The sequence below is a fragment of the Penicillium diatomitis genome (genome assembly GCF_028827545.1).
Source record: "Penicillium diatomitis strain IBT 30728 chromosome Unknown utg000010l_segment0_segment0, whole genome shotgun sequence".
Classification (NCBI taxonomy): domain Eukaryota; kingdom Fungi; phylum Ascomycota; class Eurotiomycetes; order Eurotiales; family Aspergillaceae; genus Penicillium; species Penicillium diatomitis.
This window is the reverse complement of record NW_026623182.1, coordinates 461007-481285: the sequence shown is the minus strand read 5'-3', so window position 1 is coordinate 481285 and position 20279 is coordinate 461007. Positions and strand designations below refer to the sequence as shown.

The window sequence follows — 20279 nt, the reverse complement described above, 5'->3', positions numbered from 1 at the left end:
TATATCTCACGAGGCCCAGAGAGGCAAGCATGTTTACGTATGTCTTCATTGCTGATTTGTCAAAAGGTCACTTACTGTGATCCATTCAGTGCAAGTTCGCAGCCAGGGAGGCAACATATCGTCGTGGTGATGTCCAATAACACTTACACATCCCATACAAGAGCGGATAAGCGGCTTTTGCCTGTGGCCTGAGGCGACCGAGCTAAGTTCATGACTGACGCTAACTCCCCCCGTCTTTCACCGTGTACAAGTCCTCACATCCGGATTACTAGCGAGGTCGATCTCCATGAGAAATGCATTCTTGACCCGTCGGATTGTCCTGTCTTTTTGACGAACAGCTTTCCATAGGCATAGAGTCCTATGCTCAGGGGTTGTATATGCTCTACTGTCAACCGTCACAAGCACAACTTCGGAGATGCAAAGACGTCGGATACAGTATGTGATCGCCGTGTTTCAGCGGAGGCGCCTAACATCCGAAACACGCCCCACCGCCCGTACGCTCCGATCCTCAGAATGTTTTCACAAGTGCCCACGTCCCACTCGGCGGCTGAGTCAGTAAGGCTTGTGGTTGCTTTCCACGAAGAGGTACGGTCCTACTACTACTGTCGTCAGTCGTGCTTGGTGGGACATGACGACAATGGATGCTCTTGGGCCGCTGCGTCAGGACCCGAGTAATGAAAGAGTCAGACGGACTTCGATTGATCGAGGGAAAACCCGCCTCACCAAGGATCGCCTACCGCTGCTCACCCTGTTGAACAGGACTACTCCCGTAATCGTACATCTCAGTTGGACCTGGACCTGGTCGAAGAGAGGCTTTCCATCTTCCGTGATATATTTTTCCCACCTACATGGTTGCCGGGTAGAGGTGGAACCCCCGTGCCATCGTACAATTGATCCTGGGTGGTCACCTGCTCTGCTCCTCTTCTCCTCCACCTTATCACCACCAACTCCTCCTTTCACAATATTTGAATCGGTCGTCCCACTGTCACTTCTCCCATCACCATCTCCTCAACAACCCATTCTCTCTTTTCCGCCTTTTTGTCACCCGTCCACTCGCTTTTTCATGCAACCATCGATTCCGATCGTATTTTGTGCGAATTCTCACTCACGCTGATAATACCGGGTCCACGACTCGCTGATACCCCTCACGATCCCCCCTCCCGCGGTAGACCCACGCCAACGACACTCTGGCGAAGTTGGCTGATCCAAACGAGTTGTTCTTGCCCGGTGATCGGCAAAACAGTCTCAACATGTCAACTTCTTCAGTGCCTCTGCTGCGACCGCCCGTGCCAGGTAATCGTAGCAATACCAGCAGTCCTCGCGCCCCGAGACTCACCTTGGGTATCCCCCCATCACCGAATGCAAAACCTGTCAATGGTGGCGGCCAACCGGCCCTCTCTGTCCCCGCTCCCGGGACGCAGACACCGCAACCGCAATTGCAAAGACCCCAGGCGGGCTCCCGGCCATCGTTACCCCGCCTTCAGTTGGCGACACCCATGGGCAGTAGCCAGAGTGTTCCCCAGGAGACAAGCTACAGAACAAACGGTCGGCCTGCTCCACCTTCGCTCACCACGAATCTGAACCCGCCGAATGGCATAGATAACAAGACCGGTGGTCTGACCTCGGCCAACTCCTCCTACTCGGCGCTTTCCTTTGCCATGGGCCTCCGTCAGCCGGCCGGCGGCAATTCAGATCCCTCCTCGGCAATCAGTTCGGTCTACTCGGATCGGGAGGGTGGTGTGCAGATGGAAGGGGAGAGCAGTGTGAATGGCCTGTTACCGGACCTGGACAAGCTGAGCTTGGAAAAGGGTCGACCGCTCGACGTGGAGGATTTGGACGATGAAGGGTGGCATGCCGCAAGTGAGCAGAAAAAAATAGTGGAATTGGGAAGTCTCGGCGAGGGCGCTGGCGGCGCAGTCACACGATGCAAGCTGAAAGACGGAAAGACCGTGTTCGCATTAAAAGTGAGTTGTCTTCCTATCACATACCAGCCTTGTTCCTCCGAGACTCTGTCACTGACTGTGTAAACCTGCGCAATAGATCATCACGACAGATCCCAACCCCGATGTGAAGAAGCAGATTGTTCGCGAACTCAATTTCAACAAAGACTGCGCATCGGATCATATCTGTCGATACTACGGTGCCTTTATGGACAAATCCACCGGCACAATCTCCATTGCCATGGAATTCTGCGAGGGAGGGAGCTTGGATAGTATCTACAGAGAGGTCAAGAAACTCGGAGGACGCACCGGGGAGAAGGTCCTCGGTAAAGTTGCAGAGGGAGTGCTGAATGGTTTGACTTATCTGCATGGCCGGAAAATCATTCACAGAGGTAGGCGACTTGCTGCATAATTCAGACACGGTACAACGACTAACATGATGTGGCGGCAGATATCAAACCTTCGAATATCCTTCTGTGTCGAAATGGTCAGGTCAAGCTTTGCGATTTTGGAGTTAGTGGCGAATTTGGCACAAAAGGTGATGCCAACACCTTCATCGGAACCTCCTATTACATGGCTCCAGAGCGCATCACCGGACAGTCATACACCATTACCTCCGATGTCTGGTCGTTGGGTGTGACGCTGCTGGAAGTCGCGCAGCATCGATTCCCATTCCCCGCGGATGGAACAGAGATGCAACCCCGCGCTGGTCTCATCGATCTTCTCACATACATCGTTCGACAACCGATTCCGAAGCTGAAAGATGAGCCTCAGAACAATATCCGCTGGTCAGATAATTTCAAGTACTTTATTGAATGCTGGTGAGTTCCTTTACCCGTGGGGCGTTTAGCTCTGATCTTTCTTGCATTTTCTCATTCAACCTGCGACAGTCTTGAGAAAGAGCCTCCCAGACGTGCGACTCCATGGCGAATGCTCGAGCATCCTTGGATGTTGGACATGAAAACTAAGAAAGTCAACATGGCCAACTTTGTGAGACAAGTCTGGGATTGGAAAGATTGATCGGATGATGTGTCATACATGGCAAGATCAACATCATCGTCGACCCACCCAGGCTTGGTCCTTTGCTTGACCTCAGTAGGCGCAAGAATGGAGCTTGGACGTGTTTGAAGTTGCAAATGGCTGGCCCTCCCAAAGATTGACCTGGTTGTCAATGCGACTCAAACGGACAGACTTCGACGACTTTGCGTACTCTCGCGACACGTCCCTTTCGTCGATGTTGCTCCCGAAATTGAATGGCGCTACTTTCTTGTCGTGATGCTTGTCGTTCCTCCTGGGCCGGCACTCGGTTGAACGCAGCAGTGTCTTTTCCTTATCATACCCTCTCATTCGAAGTTCCAATTTTCTAGCGATCATGTCATGGACTCCGCACTGCGCTCAAGCCTACGATCTCTTACGGCCTTTGTTTTCCCTCAAGAACCACGCGTTCCACGGCATACATGCATATTGTCTCTCATTCTCCACGACAAACATCTTTGCGTAAATCCGTTGACCTCCTGACATCTTTCGATTCTCTTGGGTCCCTTTTCGCGTCACTTGCTGTTTCTGCAGCCTGCGCACATTTGTAGCTAGCGCCTGAGCTGCGTGTTTTACCAACTGTGGGTGATCCTCATTGCCGAGTCTGGACCGCAACTGGCTTGGACATGGTATCTCTCAGCACTCTTTGGACGAAATCAAAAATCTTACAATTCGAGAGAAAAGCATACCAATGTAGCGAAGTATTGTCAAGGCTATACCAGAGAGCCAGCCGAATGCAGAATACGCCTTGACTTGGCGTCGGGGACGACTAGAAGCATCATATACAGAAAGTGAAAGTAAGTACGTATTATGCTCAAGACAGCCAGCGCACACATTGCGTAGTGCGTACTAGATCATTATTGTTGGTATCGTAACTTGTCATTAATAGAGCCATGTGAAACAGGGATACCAGGAGGTAGATATGAGCGCCAACTGGTCCCTTTCCTACCTCTTGACTGGATCCGCGCCTAAAACCCATCCGATACCACTTGCCAATCCACCCGTGACCATATTGCTCACCATATCTCTCTTTCGGACCCGGCCTTCGCCCTGATCAGGCGACATGGAGCGGTCGGCATCGTCGGACCTTGCGCTGGCAGACGGTCGGGATGCGTCCGCATTCCCGCGGAGAGGGAAAGCATTCTTATGCAGGGCCATTGCCGCACCGCGCGCAACTTCGAATAATCCCATGGGGGCCTCGTGCGGGTGGCTGCGTGGCAGTGCTGAGCGAGCGCGTGCTCGTCGAGCGGCGCGTTGCTGGGCTGTATCAAAGGCATCGCGTTCGGAGTCGGAGGGACCAAAGCCGCCTGGGACAGTGGACAGGTTGTCGCCTTTTGCATCCCAGACATCTTCTTCTTGTTGCTCTTGCGCGCGGAGCGAAGTCATTTCTTCGTCGCAGCGGCGCCAGGCACCGAGGATCTCGGGGAGAGGGTCTGGCGAAGGGACAAGAATCAGGGCAAGAGAGAGGAGCTCCATCCGTTGGGATAGATGAGTGATTTGGGACTGCAGAGAAGCGGATGGGGTTGGTGATGCGGAGCGGAAACGGCCTGCATTGTACACTGCTCGCCAGGAGATATCGTCTGGAAGAGCGGGGCTAGAAAGTAGAGGGGAGGATGTTGGCAACATGGACGGGGGTGTTAGTCGGGTAAGAATATATGAATATGCTGTACCAAAGTCGCTGGAGGCGAGCGCGGACGATATTGCGAGAGAGGTGATGCGCCGCTCAGCTGTGACGAGTGCATCTTCCTCTGAAACCTGGGCTTGCTCGGAGTCTTGATCACTTGATGGTGTGCCTGTTGGAAGTCCGGCTTTGACGAGATTGCGACCAATTGACAGAAGGTCGTCCAGTTTAGTGTAACTGTTCTTGTTTTGTTCGAGCACCTTTTCAATCAGGCAAAGAGGGTCGGGATGTACGCGAATGCTGACGGGCTCGAAAGGAACACCGTGCTGTAAAGTAAGAGAGTAATAAGATAGGGCATGCGTGGCGGCGATAAGCGCTTTGATTTGCTTGAGATGTGTGGATGCTGCGAAATGAGGCTCGAATGCATGTAGTCTGTGCAAAATATCAGTTATCTTCATTCAACTGGCCTCGAAAATGCATTGGACGCACAGATCGTTCGCTTTCCTCATGCCACCTCGATTTCGGTTGCCGTTACTTGCGTTGTCATAAGCTGTAAATATGGACTGCACCACAGTCGCCTCCACTTGTTCGGCACTAAGAGGTGATCCTTGCCGAAGGTAGATGTCCATGACCAGTTGATATTCTGGTAGTAAGGTCAGCTTTTCATGGACGCAGCTAATTGAAGTCAGTGTTGGTTACGCTTACCCTTGGCTTCTAGCAGAGCCTTCAAGACTTCCACCTCGATCGTGTATCGCGAAATTTTCCAGAATAAACCATGGTGGGGATTATACGGCTTTTCATCGCTTTCAGAGTGGTGTCCTTGCCAATTCCGGAGCCAGAGAAGCTGCTGCCGGACAATTTGCCAGCTTTCTCTGTTCCGTGGTTGCTTAACAGCGGATGAAATGACACTTCTTATCTCTGCCATTTGAGCTTCTTCGCTGCCATGCAAACACATAGTCGCTGCAGTCCGGCACGGCACGAGATGACCAAGTTGTGTCATAATTCTCAGAGAAAGCAGCAAGGCAGACAAGAAAGCTATTGAGTGTTTGGATGGCTGGGTCAAGAAGTTGGTTCGCGTGAGAAGGGCATTTTGGAATAGCGAGGCCCGCGATGTCGAGGCTATATGATCGGCATCAAAGTGAATTGACGGAAGGGACGTATCACTGGCATTCAAGTAAGAGAACTGCTCGAGTTCTAAGAGACTTGCGACTCGATCTACAACCTGGGTTGACCGATCCAATGCAAGTTGTGACGAGTCTGCATGCGCGTAGACTACAGATAGCCCAGCTTGAGCATAGCGGTTGAGAAGCTCTGTCTTCTTTTCGAGCGACATTTGAGCTTCTGGATCGTCATAGCCCCCCAAGTCAACATCAGTAGGTCCTCTCCACCGGGTGAAGGCACCAACCACACTGCCGTAATCAGTGAGGCTTCTAGATACCAACCACTCGTTCACATACTCCCAGCCAGCCAAGTGATCTAGAGCAGGTTTGGAGGTTCCCTGAATGAAAGAAACAGAATTTTGAGACGCACTCTCGTTCAATCTGCGTCTCTTGGCTCGACTGCTCCCATACAGCCACGGGCCGATTAACCCCCTCAGATTGTTGACCAAGTCCATCTCGTTGCCTTTGGAGCTTGTGATGGATAATAGCACATTAACCGCAGTCTGATCATCCATCGACTCCAGAACTGCCAGTGATATAGTCTCGTCACGATCTGGATAGAATTCGTAGTTCAGTCGCAAGGCTGGAAGAAGGCTTGAGATTAACCATGTTCGAAGGATGGGACGACTCTCATAAAACGGCAAAGCAAGGCTCAGAATGAGAGACTGAAGAGCAGTCTCAGTGTCGATCAAGTGCGCTCGATGGATAATGAACTGTGTCAACTGATCTGCGGACTGAATCTCCTGTTCCTCGTCATCACGCAGCAACGGTGCAAGGCGGAGCTTTTGCACCCGTTTTCGCGCAGTCTTCTCGCTCAAATTTTTGACAGCAGAGATGTCAATGTCAAAAAGTCCAGTCTCAGCTGCGTTGGGCTCAGCCAATTGTTGTAGAAGTGGAATGTATGCGCCGGGTTCTGTGCTCTCGGGGAGGTAGGTTAAGATAATGCGTAGGAAGCGCTCTAGTGGGAAGCAATGAGGAAAGGAGGCCTTCAGAGCAGATAAGGCAGCTGTGTCACCCGTCGCACAGAGATGCGTGGCCAGCAGAATGACATGGGCATCAGACAGCCCGTCTACAGGCGACATGACGATGTGTCGCAAGGAAGATAGGAAGATGAGGTGTCCTTATACTAACTGGCGACGTCAACCCGCAAGGTGCATCCGGCGGGGCGCACGGACCACATTGCCATCTCGGAAACGACAGGGAAAGCATCGCATCTTCCGGTTAACTCACTTGATCCTTGCCCGCGCCTCCGCCAACGAACGCTGCCAATCCTTCAATTGATCCCCGAAAATGGCTTCCGGACACGGTCTTCACGGTGGTATGTGCCAGAACACGTTTGATCCAGGGTTGAGTGCCCGAGCGCGGGTGGTTGCTGCCCGCAATCCCGCCTGGGACCCTTCTCTGGAAGACCCTCGATCTTCGGACTCTCACTGACTCGATTCTCTCATGATCTAGGTCCCTCCCGCTGCTACCCCTTCTGGCAAGAGGTCCTTGGATGCTATGTTGTGAACTCTGTGGACGGCGAGGCTGGCAAGAAGAAGTGCGCTCCCGCGCTCGACGATTACTACGAGTGCCTCCACCACCGGAAAGAGGCATGTCTTGTCGATTCCTCCTTCCCAGTCGTACTTGCTGTAGAGCCCAGCTAACAATGGACAATGCTTTCAACCATAGGCTCTCCGCACGATGAAGATGCAGGCTGCTTACCGCAAGGCAGAGGCTGCTCACCCCCGTGAGAATGCACCCAAGGCTGAACAGATCCGCAGCCTTGGTCTACTAGGAAAGGAAGACGAGGCCAAGTCCGTGCTTGCTGCTCAACGGTCATAGGGGAGTGCTGGTTAACTTTTAACATGCAATGATTTTTCGCTCTCAAGGATATGCCTGGTCCTTGTTTTTGCCTCCTGGGAAAAATCCCCAGGAGCTTGTGAATGTATAGAAAGATCGCAGATCCAGTCGATCTTGCGTTTGAAATGATACTCTATTGTTCCATGATCATGCGCCCCTTTGGTTTTGGGGGCTGTGATTGCCCGCTAGCCCAGGAGTCGCAGGTAGCAGATTTCTAACGCCTTCAAAGCTCACCACGTTGCTTGCATTGGGTGAAGTACCTACTTGCAGGCTAGGTGGACTATGAGTGCCTCGCATAGGCCACACTCAACTGACGGCCTTTATCGGATATACGATTCTTCAACGATGATGTTTTCCTTGATGGACTACTTGCGTACAGTGGCTTGGGGTAGGCCGGGTCGAAACTTGTCCCATAGAATTAATTATCCGTGATTCAGGACAGTCGTAACCGAGTGTACAAGATTCTGACCTGTGCTCTCTCAGAGCTTGTTTTACCGACGTGAGTAGCACTTATCCACGCCTGTCGCGAAGGAGAGCGATGGAACCCTGCATACATACATGCAGCGAAATGACAAGCGTACGCCGATCTATGCCTAGGCCCGGTACAGAGATCTGCTCATCTTACCCCTCGCAGGTAAAGCCTGGTGGACAGAGCGGCTTGCAGAATTACAGACAGCCTTGGAAAGAATGGAGGAGGAGCATGAGATTAATTTGATTTCAAACAGTCGTATTGATGGAAGTAGATATCCCCACGTCCTGAGGCATTCCAGTCGTCGACCAGGAACCTCATTTGTGAGACCGTAAAACGTCCAAACTGCTCCATCACAGCGCAATATGAAACTCGGCTAGAAACGAGACTATACGCTGACTGAAGAGAGCTATTCATTTCCTTTCAAACTGTCGCCTGTATCTGGAGCCTCACCGCGCCGGGACATCTTATCCATGTCAAGTATGTGTAGCATGATCCCTAAGCCCCATACGGCCATCTGGCATGTCTTGGCATTGTCCGGTGGAGAGCCAACCTTGCCTTACACGGGAGAACTAAGCAGGCCTTATTCATCTACTCTATGGGCCTAAATTTGTAGGTTTGTATGCTGCTAGAGTAGCTTGTGACGAGATTGCGCAGGTACCATAGTGTGGATCACTGGAGTGCACTAGATAGTGTGTGAAAAGTAAGTGTATAACTCAGAAGCTACTTACAAGTTACCACTGCACAGCTGCTAAAGGGTGAACCTAAACTAGTGTCAAGTCCGCAGCGGTTTGGTGTGGCGTTCCGATGATGACATAGGTTGGAAGTTGATGCTCCTCTAGTATATAGATGGAAGCTGAAGTCACTAGTTGACAGACCCCAACTCTGAAGAACAGGTGGAGATCTTGATGTACTTCCCAAAGTCAGATCAATGATGATGCGCAACTTGTCTAACGGACACGGAAGCATCTCTCGGAGATCGTGGATCATCGAACGCGCGCTGCACGTGATCTGAGAAAAAACCTGAGAGTGGAGGCCCAACCACCGCTAGGCCCAATGCGGGCTAGTGGCACACATTCAAACATGGACCAGCGCGCCGGGCAGAAGCCCCCAATGATATAAACCCAGCTGCGTGACCTCGAATCTGCTCGCTGTACTGAAATCTAATCCTCCCTGCTGACTCAGCCTTCGTGGGCCTTTCTGGTGTTCAGGCGTTCCTCTGCTTTCTATTGGTTCTTCACGAGAGTCACGCAAGTCTTCTCATCCCATGCATCACCTGGGCTCACTCGGTCACTCTTTTATCTGATGAATCGCTCTTTGGCCGTTTATTCTTGACCGAGAACATCTGATTCACTGGTGGTGTTGGTCACTCGGCGTCAGAGTGACGGGTCGCCATGACTTCCCGGTAAGTGCATCGCGCCCAATCATGACGCGTCAATCACATGATACTAACCCAACCGCGGGCAGCCTCGACCGATTAGTCACGTAAGTCACAAATGCTCCACGTCACATGACCGCTGATCGCAGGTGATCGCAGGTGATCGCGGGTGTCTCGATGGAAAAAAGTCCCCACTGTGGCTCACCAATGATTCTTCTAGGCTCCTGGAGACCGGTAGTACACAGTTGATCCGGAATACAGCTGCCCAACAACTGGCAGATGTTCAGAAGCAGCATCCAGATGAGCTGTTCAACCTCCTAGGCCGGATTCTACCATATCTACGGTCAAAATCCTGGGATACCCGCACTGCTGCTGCTCGGGCGATCGGCTTGATTGTCGCGAATGCGGACGTCTACGACCCGAACGAGGACGATGGCTTACAGATCAAATCGGGCATTGACAATGAGGACGATGTAGAAATTAAGTCGGAGGTCAAGTCAGAGACTGCCAATGTGGGGTCGATCGACTGCTTGAACCTCGAGACCCTCGACATTGCCTCGGTGTTAACGTTTGGTAAACGCCTGCTGGGCAGTGGCAGCAAGGAGTATGAGTACTCCCTAGCAGCACTGGACCCAGCGTCACGTCTCGCACAGCAGAAAAAGACACTTGCTGCGCGTTTGGGCTTTGAAGGTGAATGCTTGGACGAGGACCTCGATATCGGTGAATCCATCGTGTCCAAGCCAGTTACACCGGCCGCCAAGCAAGAGTCTACCTTTCGAGAAAACAGTCTCCAAGATGCTGCATCTCGCTGGCCTTCGTCACCCAGTGAACCCGTGAAAGGAGAGGAGTCCGGGCTCAGCAAGCGACAGTTGAACCAACTGAAGCGCAAGAATAAACACAGCGCAAAGATGGGGGCAAACAAGGTGCGCGTAGTAGACTTATCTACACGCCGTACCTCCGATACCGTCACCACTCCTATTGCAGCGACGCCACATCCTATCAAAGCTGAGAATGGCGATGAACAGAATGGAGAAACTAAAGCCGATTACTTCTCCTTGGATCGGTCCGGTGGGGATGATGATTCGAAGATCGTATCCGAGTTCAAGGGAGAAGTTGCGCCCGAGAAACCCATCATTCAGCCAGCATTTGTCGACCAGGGCGCAGGCTGGCCTCTGGAGTGCATGTGTGAATTTTTATCAGTTGATATCTTCGATCCGAATTGGGAGGTTCGCCACGGGGCAGCAATGGCTCTACGAGAGGTCATTAGGGTGCAAGGCGCTGGAGCCGGTCGCTTGGAAGGCAAAAGTCGCCATGAGAACGACGCTCTCAACCGTCGGTGGTTGGATGATCTGGCATGCCGCTTGATCTGTGTCCTTATGTTGGATCGCTTTGGTGATTACATTTCAGACAATGTTGTGGCGCCAATTCGCGAGACTGTGGGCCAGACCCTCGGAGCGCTTCTTTCCCACCTGTCTCCCAAGTCGGTGCAACTGGTCTACAAGTGCCTGTATCGTATCATCATGCAGAAAGACCTGGACCTAGATCGCCCAGTGTGGGAGGTCTGTCACGGTGGTATGATTGGTCTGCGCTACTTGGTCGCAATTCGCAAAGACGTTCTCCTCAAGTATCCGACATTGATGGATGGTGTTCTGGAGGCCGTCATGAAAGGCTTAGCGGACTTTGACGACGACGTGCGAGCTGTTAGCGCTGCTACCCTGGTCCCTCTCGCCGAGGAATTTGTCACCTCTCGGACTGGCACACTCGGGACACTCATGAACATTGTTTGGGAGTGCTTGTCCAACCTTCAAGATGACCTCAGCGCTAGTACAGGGTCCGTCATGGATCTTCTAGCCAAGCTCTGTACTTTCCCGGAGGTACTAGAAGCGATGAAGACCAATGCAGCTGAAGATTCGGGAGCGTCATTTGGAAATCTCGTCCCGCGCTTGTACCCGTTCCTGCGCCACACCATCACAAGTGTGCGATCCGCCGTCCTGCGGGCTCTCATGACTTTCCTGAAGCTCGAAGGAGAAGGCAGTACGGATTGGGTCGATGGCAAGGCGCTCCGGTTGGTCTTCCAAAATCTTCTTGTGGAGCGCAACGAGGGTGTTCTCAGGTTCTCTTTGCAAGTGTGGTCAGAGCTTCTCAAGGTTATCAACGCTCGGGGCTTGTTCAACCAAGCGAGCGAGCTGTCGGGATCAGTTGAGCCGCTCGTGGCTTTGACTCTGGGACCATTCGGCGTGCCTCGATACCCCATTCCTATCAATGCATGTCTATTCATTAAGCCCTCTGGCATGCCGTTATCAATCGCGGCTCCTCTTCCAACGAAGGCTTCATCGCCAGGGAGCGCAACACCAGGTGGTGGTGAAGCCAAGCCAGGCCGCAGGCGGAAGTCGGAGAAGAAAGAAGCTCCTCCACCTTCGGCACACAACGTCGACGGGCATATGTTGTCGGGTGACATTGATCTCGTCGGCGCCGACACCATGCTCAGATCCAAGATTTACGCCGCCAGAGCTCTTGGTGAGCTGCTCTCGTTCTGGGATAGACATCAATTGCCATCCTTCTGGAAAACCATACTTAATGGCTTCAATCACCAAGCTTCAACGACACAACTCGCAAGCGCTATGGTTATTGAAGAATATGCACGATTTTCCGGAGCTCAAAGCAAATACACCGAGGCCTTGTGTGAGTGTCTTCGTCCAATCGTCGAAGGTGACCGCCCGCCCTGGTATTCTGACATCGCTTGCTATCTTCATGTCGCTCGCGCACAATGCCACTCCTTGCTCAATGCCTTCAGGGATCACGCCCACGTATCTCCTTCTCGATTGCCGACGCTGGCAGTTGTTGTTCAAGGCGATCCTGAAGCTGGGCCGAATGCATTCTCTCTGGCTGACGCCGAAAAGATCATTGGGCCGGACTTTGACCGACTGAAGAAGAATCTTACACCGGCTCAACGCATCACAGCCGTTGTGGTGCTGAACGATACTCGTAGGACGGCACAAACTGCGGTTGAAGAGGCGCGGGCTATGAGAGAACAAAGGGACATGCGTGTGTTGGCAGCAGCGGCAGGTGCTTTGGTTGCCCTTCGTGATATCCCGAAGAAGCCTGGCCATATCATCAAAAGCATGATGGACAGCGTGAAAACCGAGGAGAATTTCGAGCTTCAACAACGCTCCGCGAGAGCAGTTGCAAGTTTGATCGAGCACTACACCGCCGCGACCAAGCGCGGCCCTGTTGACAAAATCATTGGGAACCTGGTCAAGTACTGCTGCGTGGATACCTCGGAAACACCAGAGTTCCTTCACAACGCTCAACTCGAAACATCGATCTTGTCTCTTCGAAAGGAAGAAGATCGTCGTGATCACCCGGACGCTGCGAAGTTCGAGCGGGAAGCAAGGGAAGCTCGAATTATGCGACGAGGTGCCAAGGATGCTCTTGAGCAGCTGACTGTCAAATTTGGTGCACAGCTCATGGAGAAGATTCCCAATCTAGCATCCCTGGTTCAGCGTCCTTTGAAAGATGCGTTAGAGGGCGAGCTTCCAGAGTCTATCGTCGACACCGGAAATGAACTCGGCCAAGAGGTTGTGGACGGACTGTCGACGCTTCGCGCCCTCCTACCGAAGTTTGATACTGGTCTCTACCCATGGGTGATAGGCTTGATGCCGCTCATTGCCAAAGCTTTGCAGTGCCGCCTTTCTGTCATTCGTTATGCTGCTGCCAAATGTTTTGCGACAATTTGCAGTGTCATCACTGTCGAAGGAATGACAATGTTGGTTGAGAAGGTTCTTCCAACAATCAACAATGCCCTGGATGTGCACCATCGCCAAGGTGCCATTGAATGCATCTACCATCTCATCCATGTGATGGAGGATGGTATTCTGCCCTATGTGATATTCCTCGTTGTCCCCGTCCTCGGTCGCATGAGTGACTCGGACAACGACACACGCTTGCTGGCAACAACCTCCTTTGCAACGTTGGTCAAGCTGGTTCCTCTGGAGGCAGGTATCCCTGACCCTCCTGGATTGTCCGAGGAACTGCTGAAAGGTCGCGACCGTGAACGTAAATTTATGTCTCAGATGCTGGACGCGAAAAAGGTCGAGCCGTTCCAGATCCCTGTCGCCATCAAAGCGGAGCTTCGATCGTATCAACAAGATGGTGTCAATTGGCTCGCTTTCCTCAACCGCTACAATCTTCACGGTATTCTTTGTGATGACATGGGTCTGGGCAAAACTCTCCAGACCATTTGTATCGTTGCGAGTGACCACCACATGCGGGCCGAAGAGTATGCCAAAAGCCAATCCTTAGACTCTCGCAAACTTCCCAGCTTGATTGTTTGCCCACCCTCGCTGTCCGGTCATTGGCAGCAGGAAGTGAGGCAATATGCTCCGTTCTTGAAGTGTATCGCCTACGTCGGACCTCCAACGGAGCGCGCTAGAATTCAGCCCTCGCTAGCACAGGCAGACGTTGTGGTAACATCCTATGACGTGTGTCGCAACGACAACGAGTTGCTTGGGGCCATCAGCTGGAACTATTGTGTCCTTGACGAGGGTCATCTGATCAAGAACCCAAAGGCCAAGATTACCGTCTCCGTGAAAAAGCTGATGAGCAACCACCGCCTGATTCTCTCTGGCACACCAATTCAAAACAACGTGCTTGAGCTCTGGTCGCTGTTCGACTTTTTGATGCCCGGATTCCTGGGCACAGAGAAGGTCTTTTTGGATAGATTTGCCAAGCCTATCGCAGCCAGTCGTTTCAGCAAGTCTTCTTCCAAGGAACAGGAAGCTGGTGCTCTCGCAATCGAGGCCTTGCACAAGCAGGTTCTACCATTCCTTCTCCGTCGTCTGAAGGAAGAAGTACTCAATGATTTGCCTCCAAAGATTATTCAGAATTACTACTGTGACCCGAGTGAGCTGCAAAAGAAGCTCTTCGAGGACTTCTCCAAGAAAGAGCAGAAGGAGATTCAAGAGAAGGTTGGCAGTACTGATCGTTCTGACAAGGAGCACATCTTCCAGGCTCTTCAGTACATGCGTCGACTTTGCAATTCACCCGCTTTGGTGGTTAAGGAGGGCCACAAACAGTACAACGAAGTGCAGTCTTACCTATCCAACAAGCGCTCAAGCATTCGAGATGTGGCGCATGCACCGAAACTCTCCGCTTTGCGTGACCTGCTAGTTGACTGCGGCATTGGTCTTGATCATTCTGCCGAGGGAGAGTTGGACACTGGCGCAAGCTACGTTAGCCCACACCGTGCTTTGATCTTCTGCCAGATGAAGGAGATGCTTGACATTGTTCAAAACGATGTTCTGAAGAAGTTGCTCCCCTCGGTCCAGTACCTTCGTCTCGATGGAGGCGTTGAAGCCACGAAGCGTCAAGACATAGTCAATCGCTTCAATACAGATCCCAGTTACGATGTCCTACTTCTGACTACCAGTGTCGGTGGTCTGGGACTCAACCTCACTGGAGCTGATACTGTCATCTTCGTTGAGCATGATTGGAACCCCCAGAAGGATATTCAGGCCATGGATCGCGCTCATCGTATCGGCCAGAAGAAGGTTGTCAATGTCTATCGATTGATCACCCGTGGTACACTGGAGGAGAAGATCTTGAAGTGAGTATTCCGACAGCGTTCCCCCGTTTCCACCAGTAAGCCTTGTACTAATTGCTCGTCCTTGTTAGTCTCCAACGTTTCAAGATTGACGTCGCCTCCACAGTGGTAAATCAACAAAACGCCGGCCTTGGCACAATGGACACGGATCAACTCCTGGATCTATTCAGTCTTGGCGAAACCGCCGAAACCGCCGAGAAACCAAGTGAACCCTCCGGTAATGAAGTCGACATGGTCGATATCGACGGCGAAGTCAAAGAAAAGGGCAAGAAGGGTTGGCTCGACGATCTTGGAGAACTCTGGGATGATCGCCAGTACCAAGAAGAGTACAATCTGGATTCCTTCCTGGCTACGATGAAAAATTGATCCCGACCTCGAGTCATCTGAAATTCCATTCTTAGGGTTCTATAACCTGTCTTCCACGCACCCATCCTTTTATCAACCTTGCACCACGATCGTCATGTCCCCCTATTATCCCCCTAAAATTCTTAGCTTTGATGCATTCTAGCGCTTATTGTGTTCTTGTTTTATTTATCAATACATGATATCGGCGGGTTTCTTTTGCGGGGATAGTGCATTTATTCTCTTACTTGCAGCTGCGATGATCACGGAACTTTCCTCTTTTATCCTTCTTTGTATTTCTACCGTCTTCAACAATTTTCTCTTCCACCGCATGGGAAGTCTTTGCATGTATGTATATAGAAACGGCGGATAATGGCTCTTATCGATGGTTCTACATTTTCCTCAACGCAGCGGGCGCTCATTTCTTCGCTGAATAGAAAGCTCCTTGTAGCGAGGTAATTCACGTCGCTCATTTTGTGTGAGCCCACATGAGGTCTACAATCTATATACGGTCAAGTTGTAGTCCAAAAAAAAAAGCGACTTCATAATTCATCAACTGCATTATTAACAACAAAATTTGACAAGGTCAAGGTAGCCTAGCGCTTGTTGACTGCGCAGCACGACCGTGTCCTGATCCTGGACACCTGCAATCTGTAAGGGAGTCAAGTGCCCTGCGCACGACGGAACGAGGGATGAAGAGATAGGAAAAAAAACCACAGGCAATAGAAAGGCGGGTTGGGAAACCAGGAATCGATGTAGAAAAAGTTAAATGACCGTGAACGCCAGGTCATGGATCTTTCTTGCCCGAAAGATATGATGTATGCCAGATGTCGAATAATACTACCGGTACTCCACAGTAAGCCCAAGGGCATAAGATAAAAAACCAAGAGTACTGACAAGCCTTGAACAAATTAACGTTGAAAAATATCACGCTTTTGAAACAAAACAGGCAGTTTCAAAAGAGACTAGGTCGAGTGCTGATGGCCTTAAAGCCTCGAAGAAGTTCGGAATTTTTTGTGCCTGAAGGTTTTCTGTACCTGAAGGTTTTCTGTACCTGAAGGTTTTCTGTAATCTGAAAGAAAAACCACGGCATTTCATGGTCTAGCCTTGGGCTTGGCCAACATATTCAGGCGGCTGAGACTGAGTGACCCGCGCGACTTCTGCTTAGCACTGGCAGACACACTCCGCGGAGATCCTGCACGTACACTTGAGACTCGAGAAGGTGTTTTGACCACTCGTGACTTGGTCGGGGTCGAGACAACAGGCGCTGACTTCTTGAGCCTCTTTGCACTACGACTGCCAGTTGCCAAATCGAACGGAGGCACGTTCTCGGAGTTTTCCATAGTCGGCACACCATCCTCGTCCACGTCATCCCGATGTCTCTTCTTATTAGCAAGGCCGTGCGCAATTCCATGGGCGACGACCGGGAGCTCGGGATATCGGGATTCATCCTCCGCCACAACCGACTTGCGCACGTGGCGAACAGTAGGTGACAGTACGACGTCTGATTCTGCCTCTTCCTGCACCGCAGCAATCTGTTCAGGCGTGAGAGCGGGCAGAGAGGGGTAGCTGATATCCGAAGGATTCAGACGAGCCGGAGTGGTAGAAGTCTTGGACCGTAATGGCGATTCATGAATCAACACATGGCGCGATTTGACGCTTGGTGTGAACTCAACATGCTTCTTTGGAGATGGCGAGGGAACAGTGTGCGCCTCTTCCTTCTTGATGCCGAGGAGCAGGTCCGATTTGAAATCGGGCGCAGCTACATGCGTTCCGGCGGCAATCTTTGCGGGATCACGGGAGAACAATGGCTGACGCTTGCGAAGAATTGACTTCAGGTTATTCAGGGTCGGAAGGCTACTCTTGAATCGTGGGTTGAACTCTGTGCGTGGGGTGCGAGGGGAGGCAAGACCTTTGGTCGATGGCGATCGTGCCAAGGAAGGGATCAAGGATGTTTTTGGGGCTTTGAGACTGATAGGTCCAGCACGCGCCATTGAAGCTCGGGTTGGAGTCATGATTGAGCTCGTCATTCGAGGTCGAGGGCGTGGGCCAGCAGGTTTTGGCGTTGGTGTGCCTTTGTCTTCTGGCTGATGGCGAGCCTCCGAAGATGATGGATTCGGTTTGGCTCGCTTGGCGATAGGAGTTGTAACGTTGGAGATGTCTTCACTCGGGGCCGTGGCTGGGGCTTTGGAAGGAGACCCGTCCTCCAGGCCGTTTTCGTTGAGCTCTGCCTTTGATTTGGTACGTTTGAGGGACTTTGTCACAGGCTGGAAGCGACCTTGCGCGGTTCGGAATGCGGAAGGATGTGCTGCGATGGAGTCCATCTTTTTGAACTCCGCCATGTGAACGTCGCTGAAACGACTCGTCTTGCTTTTGGGCTTCGCGATCTTTCTCTGGCCATGCATGGTATCCGATTCATGCTCTCGACGTGCCTGATGGGTCTTGTCCTGGATCATCTGTCCTTTGATTCGGGCAACCTCTTCACGAACACTGTCCATCAGCTGCTTGGCCTCCTCGCTGAGCTGAGATTCTTCTCCGCGTTTGAATTCATAGCCGGGAGTACCGAACAAGGTGGGTGCGGGTGAAGCCGTTAATTTCGAGGGGGTATTCTGGATGGCGGTGTTCCTGATAATCTTCCCATCGGCGTCTTTCTGAACAGGATTGAATCCGAGGATCATCCCAGTGTCGACACGTTTTGTAGTGCTTTTCTGTGCTTTGCTAGGGTGCATCTCCTCGAGGGATGGCCGAGCGGCGGGGACTGAAGTCGGAGTTCTGGTTTCCACCTTCTTGCTGTGCGAATGCGCATTTGGCGTTCTTTGGTGTGATCGTTTAGTCACCGGAGTATTGACTGCAGCGTGATCGACTTCCTGAATCTCAGCGCGTTCTTCAACGGTGGCCAATTGCTGCTGGACTTGACGTCCATTTGCCGCATCGTGAGACTGCTTGGATAACATTGAATCAGTTTGGCTCCATTTGGCTCCACTTTGTTCTGTTTGACAGCTTTTATGTGTCAAATAGCGGGCGTTGCCAGGGCACACTGACCTCGGGAGCGGGAGAGGGCTGGGCGCTAACACTGCGCAATCGCGCAGAGCGGCGCACCGCCATGATCTGCACTGGAAGAAATTTTATCGAGCTGTAAGCTATTTGAGATATTGATCTTCTGTGCAATGGGTTATGCAAGCGAGGTAGGGGAATGTGGAATCGTAGGGCGAAGGGGTTGCGTCGATGGAAAGGGTGGTTTGAGGTTCAAGGAGGAGAATCCAACATGTTTCGAACGTAAACAGAGCGCGTCGGGTTTGACGTCACATGACTAATCACAGCGGTCAGCGACCCGGACAGTCTGTGCCTCTGTGGTACCTGACAGCTTGATTGTTGTTTCCTGGTTATTCAGGCGCCTTACAATCATCCCCGTCAAGTCAATGGGATTCCACTATGTATATTCAATATGTGTAGCATGGTTCTGTATCACGGGCAATGGATGAGCATCCTGATTGTTAGCAACTTGTAAGATGCAGTCATCTTGTGAGTTTTGAGCGACTCATGCATCGATTCCTCTGCATCATGGGACCGTGACTAGCTCTGTATTTTCGGGGCTTCAGTTCTGGCGTGATATCAAAGTTCTAAATCAATGAATTTTCTTCAAGAGAGCGCGAGCGAGAGAGAGGGAGAGAGGCAGAGAGAAAGGGCTAATATGTCAAGCGCTGCTGCCGTCACGATCAAAACTCCTCCAGCAACAGTCTCCTCGTCAATAGGACCTCCAAAAACTCTCAAAAATCACAGTCATATTTTCTTTTGCCGGCTCTTTGTTTCAGTTGTGATTTTTTGTGAAATGATACTTGGCTTATGCTATATCATGCAGATTTGATCTCGACCTTGAAAATACAGAGAGAGTGGACTTCCCTTCACCACTTGTCCATAATCCGAGAGAGGAACACACCCACACAGCCATCTTTCTGCATGGACGTTGGAAGCACTGGGTTAGAATTCTGTGAGGATCTGTTCTCATCAGTCACTCCAGACCTGAAATCTTTGCCGGACGCCCTGCCAAGTTGGCGCTGGGTCTTTCCCACCTCGGAGATCCGATACTCTTCGAGGTTTCAGGAGGATGAGTCCGCGTGGTTCGAAATTTGGTCCCTCGAGTATCCCGACGAGCAGCCCGAGCTTGCTCTCGAAGGCCTGCGGGAATCTGTGTCCCATATTCTGACCATCCCAATGAATGAGATTGAATGGGTGGGTGGGAATGCAAGTCGGGTCTTTCTTTGTGGTATAAGCCAGGGCTTGGTGACTGCTTTGTGGACATTCTTCTGCGTGATCGGACAGATCAATCAACCTCTTGGAGGTCTGATAGGCTTCTGTGGTTGGCTTCCCTTTGCTCAGCGAGCGGAGGATTTGATGCGCAAGCAACACGCCATGGCATTGCTTCCAGCAGGGATGAGGGGTTCCTCATTCGCTGGATTAGGTCGGCTTGACGATACTCGCGCCATTCTGCAGTTGTTTCGCGATGTTCTTGGTCTCTCCGGTCTAGCAAAGCTTGATCCGTCCACGGATATCTCTTTGCTCTCCACACCGGCGATTCTGAATCATGGATCAGACGATCCAGTGGTACCCATCCGGTTAGGTCGTCAAGCGGCCAGAGTCTTACAATCCCTCACGGTGCCGACGGAGTGGACCTACTTCAGCGGCGCCCAGGCAAATGGGCACTGAATCAAGGAGCCCCAGGGCTTTCACCAGATTGTCAGCTTCATGCAAAGGCAGTTGGATCCTCAGCCTTAGAAATATCACAATCCATGTCAAATTCGAGCGTCATGGACCTGGTCCGAAAATTATTTCTCTCAATGTTGAACGGGATAGTTTGAGTAAGCTCTTCATTCGGTTGTTTCTACTGAAAAC

At 51.6% G+C, this 20279-nt stretch overlaps 6 protein-coding genes across 6 annotated transcripts; 4 read left to right on the top strand and 2 right to left on the bottom strand.

Annotated features, from left to right (window-relative positions):
• Window positions 1-1250: 1250 nt before the first annotated feature.
• On the top strand, window positions 1251-2960 carry N7539_007189 (dual-specificity mitogen-activated protein kinase kinase; the record flags this gene model as incomplete). The annotated part of the gene is made up of 4 exons (XM_056936790.1): window positions 1251-1964; window positions 2041-2332; window positions 2392-2761; window positions 2831-2960. The coding sequence occupies 4 exons, from the start codon at window positions 1251-1253 to the stop codon at window positions 2958-2960; spliced, it is 1506 nt and encodes a 501-aa protein (XP_056787589.1).
• A 960-nt stretch (window positions 2961-3920) lies between these two features.
• N7539_007188 (secretory pathway Sec39 family protein) lies at window positions 3921-6838 on the bottom strand (the record flags this gene model as incomplete). Its single annotated transcript, XM_056936789.1, has 3 exons — window positions 3921-5028; window positions 5086-5239; window positions 5302-6838. The coding sequence occupies 3 exons, from the start codon at window positions 6836-6838 to the stop codon at window positions 3921-3923; spliced, it is 2799 nt and encodes a 932-aa protein (XP_056787588.1).
• A 208-nt stretch (window positions 6839-7046) lies between these two features.
• On the top strand, window positions 7047-7580 carry N7539_007187 (uncharacterized protein; the record flags this gene model as incomplete). The annotated part of the gene is made up of 3 exons (XM_056936788.1): window positions 7047-7074; window positions 7212-7348; window positions 7428-7580. 3 exons carry the CDS (start codon window positions 7047-7049, stop codon window positions 7578-7580), a joined length of 318 nt encoding a protein of 105 aa, XP_056787587.1.
• A 1881-nt stretch (window positions 7581-9461) lies between these two features.
• Window positions 9462-15413, top strand: N7539_007186 (DNA-binding ATPase; the record flags this gene model as incomplete). Its single annotated transcript, XM_056936787.1, has 3 exons — window positions 9462-9472; window positions 9666-15050; window positions 15119-15413. The coding sequence occupies 3 exons, from the start codon at window positions 9462-9464 to the stop codon at window positions 15411-15413; spliced, it is 5691 nt and encodes a 1896-aa protein (XP_056787586.1).
• Window positions 15414-16483: 1070 nt separating this feature from the next.
• N7539_007185 (uncharacterized protein) lies at window positions 16484-18494 on the bottom strand (the record flags this gene model as incomplete). The annotated part of the gene is made up of 2 exons (XM_056936786.1): window positions 16484-18328; window positions 18432-18494. 2 exons carry the CDS (start codon window positions 18492-18494, stop codon window positions 16484-16486), a joined length of 1908 nt encoding a protein of 635 aa, XP_056787585.1.
• An 852-nt stretch (window positions 18495-19346) lies between these two features.
• N7539_007184 (uncharacterized protein) lies at window positions 19347-20093 on the top strand (the record flags this gene model as incomplete). The annotated part of the gene is made up of 1 exon (XM_056936785.1): window positions 19347-20093. The coding sequence occupies one exon, from the start codon at window positions 19347-19349 to the stop codon at window positions 20091-20093; it is 747 nt and encodes a 248-aa protein (XP_056787584.1).
• Window positions 20094-20279: the final 186 nt, after the last annotated feature.